The 8,788-nt window shown below is 31.8% G+C and overlaps 2 protein-coding genes across 3 annotated transcripts in view; one reads left to right on the plus strand and one right to left on the minus strand.

Moving 5' to 3' along the window:
- LOC111633468 overlaps positions 1-8,780 on the minus strand; it is a 35,234-nt gene extending 26,454 nt beyond the window's left edge. For both annotated transcript variants that reach the window (XM_023378037.1, XM_023378036.1), the window contains exon 1: positions 7,367-8,780. In XM_023378037.1, coding sequence (XP_023233805.1) covers positions 7,526-8,755 — 1,230 coding nt within the window. In that variant the 5' untranslated portion in view covers positions 8,756-8,780 and the 3' untranslated portion in view covers positions 7,367-7,525. The remainder of the gene's footprint in view (positions 1-7,366) is intronic.
- LOC111633469 (CD9 antigen-like) overlaps positions 1-8,788 on the plus strand; it is a 75,411-nt gene that overhangs the window by 26,239 nt on the left and 40,384 nt on the right. The window lies entirely within an intron of this gene.

The raw sequence follows: 8,788 nt of genomic DNA on the forward strand, positions 1-8,788 counted from the left end.
TATAAGTCACAGTTATGATTTCACAGATTCGAGACAGCTTGATAGCCCGAACGGTCCCAGGCTTTCGCCCGTGCACGCTAAGTGACTTTCATTACAAGCATTAAGCTTTCCGAAGTCTATGACAACACTTGTTTGGCATTGACGGCCGCAAATTTGGCGCCAATAAGCTGCTTCGACTTGTTCTATTTTGCTATCAACTCAATTTCATGTTTATTTTCACATTTTCACTTCGCGGTCTTTCTCTGTTCTTTTTCCATTATTTACACGTGTAGGTCATTTCATTGTTATTCACATTTGATATCGTCATTTATCACATACTGCCATGACGCTCTAGTCTGAACTGTCAAGAATTAACGCGATTGGCGAATCGTAGTGACAGTGGGCCAATGGAGAGCAGGTCCTGGCTATAATGCGCGCCAATTTTCGTACATGCGTTAATCAAGCCAAATAGTTTGGCCGAATATTCGGCTATTCGGCTACGCTCCTGGCCGAATATTCGGTATTCGGCCTGAGGCCGAATATACTATTCGTTACAACACTAGAAATCTTACATCTTGTATAGGAAGTAATTAAAAGATATTGTCAAGGGATAATTTGATTTTTTAGATGATGTTAATAGATAAAAAATAAATTAAAAGATTGTCAATAGATTCTTATCATTAAGTGTTGTATTTTAGGTATTTTTTGATGCAAATTCTTGTACAAAGTGGCTACATTAAAATACAGTGATACCTCGAACTTATGCGATAGGTGGGACCGAGCGATAACCGCGTAAGTTGAATTCACGTAAGTCGGGGTATAATTTTGCAATTTGTGTAAAATCCAAGTCAGATGTATGTAAGCTAATAAATATTCTTGTTAATCTTATCTCGTCTTTTGATTCGTTCACGGTTACAAGAAATCACCACATAGAGTCTCTCAAGTCTCCGTAGATATAACAAACACAGAAATAAATAATACAAAATAAATTGTAGCTATGTGTCGATTTCTGCACGACACGTCCGAACATGTAAGCTGAACAATAGTGTGGGGAGTGAGTAATCAAGAGTTGCGTGGCGCTCAAACAAAAGATGAATTGACGAGATTTGAAAATTGCGTAACTCCAGGTTTGCGTAAGTTGAGGTATTACTGTACATGATTTTAATGTAGCCGTTTTGTTCTGTGTTTTGTGCCTGAAGATATCTATTATAAACAGGTGAAAACGTTAGTAAATATTTTTAAATTTCAATTTCGCTGATATTGGTATGTTGTATGTGTTTGTAATGCTAAAGAATATAAAGCTTTTGCCATACTTCTTGACAGTGTTTACGGCTTTAGCTTTATAAAATATCATATACAGAAATAAATTAAATTTTGTTTACTAAAGGTATTCAATATAAGCCTTATGCAATATTAGTGTTTATAAAGAATTTTTTTGCTTTTTATGCTGTCAGCATTTTTATTCAAAATTCAGTGTTTTTCTACCAACACTCCAGCTATTTCCCATACTAAAGGTTGGCAAGTATGCAACTGACAATACTGATCCATTTCCATTCATACCAGTAGATTCATCAGTAACTGGTCAAAAACTTTTTCAGTTTTGTTTGAGTGATAGGAATCTATCCCCCAACCAAAAGAGAAAATTTTTTTCATATTGAACATATTACTAAGCACAGGCTAACATAAAATAGCATTTAATTAATTCACACTTGTTAATTATACGTATGACAATTATTATTCTACGTTATTAATCTGTAATCGGAAAAATGTTTCTTTTTAATGCTGTTATTAATTTCATTTTATGTAATGCTCATTTTCAATATTTTATCTGAAAAATATAAAATTAGATTAAATGACTAACACGTTATCCAAAAATTGTTTAGATGCAAAGCAACGAGTTGCGAGAGAGGCTTCCCCATGCAAAATTGATACTTTAAGATAAATTATAATTTTTATGCACTATCGCTCGATGATAATACGAACTTTGCCAAAATACGTAGTAAAAGTATTGATTTTAAAAAATATCTGTCAATGAATTGTTTTAAATGTAGATGTCGAATCAGTTTTTGAAATAAATAGTATTGAAAGAAGCTTGAATTTCGAATAAAGCCTACGATTTTATTCATACGTCATACAACGCATATACAGTACAATATACCAGGGGTGGCCAACCTGCGGCTCGCGAGCCACATGCGGCTCTTTGAAGGATTATTTGTGGCTCTCGATAAATGTACCCGAGTTCCCTTTTCATTTTTGTGTTGTTATATTTTAAAAAATTATTATCGTTCCGTACGTGTTTCAAAATGTCTTTTAAATTACTAACAACAAATATGAAAGACTAAGTGCAACGTTGTAACAAATTTCATTTCCGTCCAAGTTAAGAATATGACTCATCGAAAACTGCGCGAACGAACATAAACAGTGGCGTAATCGTCCGTTATCGACCGACTCCAGACCGATTTTGAATTTGTAAACTATCATTGCAACGGACAGTTGACATTGTGCTCTGGAGGAAACAGTTTGTATCACTCTTGCTACAGATATAATTTGTAATCTGGAATTTTTTGCACACCATTTTTGTAAATATTTGTTTTACTTAATATATACTTTAATCCAGTGTTTCTCAACCTCTAACGAATCGTCGCCCCCTTCAACGTAGTATCTCCCCCCTTCAATGAAACAGTTACGTAGTATCGCCCCCTTCACTATAAAATTCCGATGCCGAGGGACAAGGCTAACGCCAAATTCGTACTGCATTGAACAAACTAGTGACTAGTATAATGTTATTTGTTTAATTATTGTACGATATAACGAATAAAATATCTAATTATTCTTAATATAATGTTTTATTATATCGTTCAGAAAATTGTTTTTCGTCCCCCAAAATATAAATTGTTGCTAATCGCCCCCTGAACATGGAAAAACGCCCACATGGGGGCGATATCTCCCCCGTTGAGAAACACTGCTTTAATCAGTGGCGTAACTAAGGTTTCTCCCTGGGGTAATCTGGAAGGATGATGTAAAAAGTTCAATCAGAATGAAGAAAAATTAAGCATACCATAAAGTACTGTTTATTTATAAACAACAAATATTATTCATGAATAAAATATGATTTTAATGTTTAAGATGATTTATTTTTGTTTCAATTTTAATGTTTAAGATGATTTATTTTTTTTTAATTTTATTCCTAAAGTCTCTGTGGAGCCAACAACCACATCATTTCCCATAAGTACGCCAAAGACTGTAATGTAAAATAAAAGTTTAGCGTTCTTTCTTGTTAGTATATAACGTACAGTACCATAATACTTCATGCACATATACTCTCGGTAATCTGGACATCCCTGTGCCATCAATTGTCTGGATTAGCGAGAGTATACTGTACTATAGTGTATTTTTAACCAGGAACTAAATTTGAAAACTATTTTTTTCGTCCGTTTTTGTCTTCTTGAACAGAAATAGAACACTGGTATTTTTGTTTTTCAGTCAAATAAAAAAGTTTAAAACAAATTCTACTATATTTGATTTTTGTTTTTATCGTTGTCTGTTTTGGACTTTGTTTATTAATAGGACTTATAACACTGATGTAGTTTCCGTATAGCAAATAGAGAACTTAGAAAAATCAAAACAAAATATCTTTATTTTCACATGACTAAGTCCTCCTCTGTTTGCTATACGGAAACTACACCAGTGTAATAAGTCCTATTAATAAACAAAAGTCCAAAGTGGACAACGCTAAAAACATATATCATAAAAGTAAGGACATAGAGGCAAAAAGAATTAATTTTTAATATATTTATTATTACCTATTAATAGCTTTCGATTTGTATTGATTTTGCAGTTTGTGATTAAATAAATAATTGTCAAAATATCTTTAGTGCACAGTGTTATATATGTTTAATGTGTGTAAATCCATTGTTTTTAAAGCTGTATTTACATTGATTTCGGAAATTTTTCATTTTCATTATCATCCGTATAAGTACCTGTTACAGTCTGTGTCTGCCCCGTCTGCCTCTATCCTTTTATCCATGGCGTTTATAACTAAAATTTCATTCAGCGTATCTTCCTGTATTAATTCTAAGTATGTGTTGAATCCATCGATTTTTCACTGTGTATAATTAATTAATATATAGACTATATAAAATATTTCCTATCAAAATATTTCGAATAGTAATTTTAAACTATGACCCATTATCTATCTCCATCTCAGCAATATTACAAGAAACACACCTGATTTCTATTTGCCGAGTTTTTCTTTATTCCGAACGTTTTCAGCCTATTTGGATAGGCTATCTTCAGGCTTTTACATTTCATCGTTCCAAATGGAACCAATTTGTTCGAATTTATTTCATTTGAATTTGAACGTTTTAACAACTTATGTATATACAAGAGTAAATAAAATAGCTAACTAAAAATAATATCAAAATGCGTTGTAACTTAAAACAAAATCAAAATGCGTTGTAACTTAACTTAAAAAAACAAAAATTATATCAAATTTAAATTATTTTAATTCCTATAATCTCCAGATCATATTTTTAATGGGTATCCGGATCTCCAGGTATTNAGCAGTTTGCTCTGGGCGATGATGAATCAGTGAGTGAATGAGTCAGTCAGGACAAGCAATTTTATATATTTAGATATACAGTTTGTCATGCTCTATCGTGATTGTTATACCTGGAAGCTATTTTACTTATTTGTCTACAAGTGGAATCTTAATTTTCTCCTTTTTCCAGGTTAAGTTACATTCTTTGTACCCAAAAATCTCTTCTGCTAAACACTTCTGTAAGCCTTCTAGAAACCTCTTCAGATTTCTGGCTTATAGTAGTATTTAGCATAGAAAATTCTCAATTTACTTTAACATGTTTTGCAACTTATAAATGAAACCTCCAAAGCAAAATATTATTTCCAGAGCAAAAATTAAGAAGTTATTCCAATTTTTTCTGATTTTTCACTTTTGAGATTTTTATCTATTTGTTTTGAAAAAACTATGTTGGATTACATAGTTGAACAATTTTCCTGACAACTATACTGCTATATATAACTAAAATGTTGTAAATTGAATGCTAGTCAGTTATTAATTACTGTAAATTTTGCTGATTTTTTAATTTATATCTAAATTGAATAAAATCTTTCTTACTTTTTATAAATACAAGAAAGATATCAAAATTAAGAAATGCTTGTTATGACAAGCCTTCTTGTTGAGGATTCTAAATAATTCATTACATGAATGCTAACCTACTTTTAATTACTGTTTTAACTGTCAGCCTGTACAGTACTATACATTTTTTATAGGGCTATGGTGTTGGAGTCAGAGTCATGGAGTTTTGGTATTTTAGTCGGAGTCGAAAAATCTGCCAACTCCAATTCCTTCTTAATTTCCCGACTTGTTATGTATGTAAAATGGAAAAGTATTGGAATCGTGTCAAATTTGACCCTCTGAGAATTTTGCAAATGTACACGCTTGGAGACCTTAACCAAAAAAATGTCAAATAAAGGAGGAAAATTCGTGTGTGTGTTGGCATCTAATTTTTTATTTTCTTTATTCTGTTTTGAGATATTGTTTCAGAATGGGTAAAGTTTAAGAAACTAAATTTGGCATGATAGCTTGTATATAAAGGGGCATTAATGCTATTAAATTTTGGTTCTTAAATAAAGGTTGACAGTGGAGACATAGAAGAGGGTCGTGTCATTTCTCCAGTGTGGTCAGACTTAATGAGTATTTTACTCGTTATTAGCATTTGCAATGTTTTATAAAACTCATGTGTACCCTCACAATTAAGCTTTTTCTCATTTTATAATAGTACAGTAAAACCTGATTAAGATGTTTTTTCTCCTGAGATGTTTTTTCTCCTCATTCAAAGTCATTCAAATTCTGCAGTATCATCATTTTGCCCATAAACAGTGGTGTTGAAAGATGTCGCCGGTCCAGGAGAAAATTTACATGGGTCTCAGGAATGATGGAAAAAAGTTGTGGAATGATGTCCAGGTTCCTCTGAATTCCAGGCCTGGGAAATTTTATCTCATCATTCCATTTTATCTCGTCAGTCCTGCCCATAATATGCTTGTTAAAAATTCCTGCATAAGATGTTTCCTCATGAGATGTTACAAAGTATTGATTCCATAAAACACCAATGTGATTGCTTAAAACGATCACATTGGTGACCAATAGTGTTTTCCTCAGAAAATGGATGCACAGAAATCCTATCAGCTTGCCCTTCTATTGAGACTACAGGATTTCAAACAAACAGGGTGAACGAAATTGTGCCACACACACACACGCGCACACACACACACATTCTAACATCCATACATGCAGATAAAAAACACCAAATCTTTTGCATATCTTGACATTTCAAGGTGTCTTGAGTACTTAAATGTAAAAATTTGGAGAGGTCATTTTTTGATTGCTATATTTTTCCTCTATTATATATAACATCTGGAAAGGTAATACAGTACATACTTATATATTGACTATGTCATTATTTAGAGGAGTCTTTTAGCTTTGGAAAAAGTTTTTATATTCTATTTTTATTAGAACTCTATTTATTGAAGCTTTTATTCTGAGATCACATGATGGCATCAGAATTTCTGGGACTATTTTGTTAACAAGTCTGCCTCTGTTTGGAGTAGGAGTCAGAGTTGGTAGACTTTTAGATGACTTCACAGCTCTGATTTTTTATAAAAATATATAGTACTGTATTTAGAAAACTGACTTAATTGCCTACAGTACATATCAACTTAATCATCTACTTTTAGTCCAAATTATGTAATAATAATATCTGTAAATTTAATTATTTAAGTTATAACCAGATAACAAATCTGGCTATATAATTTGTTTATTAAAATGTATAATGTATATATAGAAAATTTTGTATATAATTTATTAAGTGGTTTTGTGATATATTCTATGTTTTCAAAAAAATTATTCTTACAAATTTCAGAAAACTTTTTATTAATTTAAGAATAAAAGTATTATCTGTAAATTACAACTCAAAAAGCTAAAACCTCTCTTAATTTTATACTCTTAAAGTATTATGATATATTTAAATTAAATAGAATAAAATATAAACATTAAAATAAGAAATAGTTTGGGTTATGTATACTGTACATTTTTACATAAGATTGCGTAAAACTAGAAAGTTGTATTATATCCTGGATGTTTACTTTTTGTCGCAATTGTTAGGAAATTATATAGACAATTTTTATTTTATAATATTTAATATTTTTATTATATTTCATTTATTAAATATAATAATAATAATAATGAATAAAAAACAATATTTTCATTAAAAAGTAGACATAATTCAACATTATTTTAATTTTTTGATATTTAATTGTGGTCAATTTTTATATAAAAATAATTTAGTGTTTTAGCAAAAATTCACTATACCTTTAAAATGCAGTCTAGTTTACATCTGTCGAACGTTTTCGGTCTGATTCACAAACCTTCATCAGGATCGAATTATCAATCGAAATATATTTCAAATTTGCATAACGGAGATTCCAAACTGCACGTTCTTCTCGATTGCGCATGCTCATAAATATAATTTTATAATTTTAAAGTTGCCGCTTTCCATGCCGACGCTATTTTGTTCGATTCACGGAAATTTATATTACGCCCTTTTTCTTTGCTCTTGTAAATGTGCCAGGCTTCTGCATATTTTAGATGTTTTATATTTTTCACTTTTTGTATGACATCTGCCTTGCTCCATTTGATGTCGATCTCTGTTGGATCTGCTATCGCGTAATTGGCCAAAGCCGTGACTGGTTGTTTAAAGCTTACATTCTTTTTGTGCTCCTTCAATCTTTCATTTAATGATCTTTTAGTGGCTCCTATATAATATAACTCCTTATTTAGCCTCCTATCATACAACGGTATTCTGTATACACCTGGGATCAGCCTCCTGTCAACGGGTGTTTTGTCGTTTCTTAGCATTTGAAATATTGTCGTGTTTCTCTTATATGCTATTTTCTTGTTGCTTTCTATTCCTATTTTTCTGTAAATGTTACTTAACTGAGCCCTGTATTCCATTACAGTGAACTCCTTTTTCTCTCTTTTAACTTTACTTTTATTGCCTTCTTTTTCTGCTCGTATTAAGGCTTTTATTTTATTCTCCTTAATTCCTACATCTCTTGCTAGCTTTTCGATGTACTCCAGCTCTTTACGTGTATCATAAATCCTGCTACAATGAGTGTATGCTCTTTTAATTAATGCTCTAAACGCTGCTAGTTTGTAGCTTGTTGGGTCATGCGAGAACCATGGTATCAAATCCGGAACGTACGTCGGCTTTCTATATACTTTTGTATTGATTACCCCTTCTTCATCGACTTCGATCTCTATATCTAAGAAATGTATTCTTTTTTGATTTTGCTGCTCTAGTTCTAACTCAAGGCCATAAATATTACTGTTAATATCTCCAATAAATTGGCGTATGTCTGGTTTATTATTCCAAATAATAAATACGTCGTCGACGTACCTAGCATACATTATCATATTATCTTCATATTTCTGCAATACGTTATTTTCCAGAGATCTTATTACCATCTCGCACAATAAGCCTGAGACCGGGCTACCCATTGGTACTCCTCTAAGCTGCGAGTATGCAGTACCGTCAAAGGCGAAAAGTGACGAGAAAGTAGCCAAATGCGCCAGTTCTAGAATTTGCTTTCTTAACTTTACTGCGTTCTTTACATTGCCCAATAAAAAATCTCTTAGGTGACAAAAGCATGGTTCAAGCTTAACTGAAGGGTACATAGCCTTAAAATCGAGCACTGTCATGTAGTTTGTTTCGTTAACTTTCAATTGTTTCAA

This window comes from Centruroides sculpturatus, unplaced genomic scaffold (assembly GCF_000671375.1).
Source record: "Centruroides sculpturatus isolate CEXI.00-Female unplaced genomic scaffold, Cexi_2.0 scaffold618, whole genome shotgun sequence".
In the NCBI taxonomy this organism is placed as follows: Eukaryota; Metazoa; Arthropoda; class Arachnida; order Scorpiones; family Buthidae; genus Centruroides; species Centruroides sculpturatus.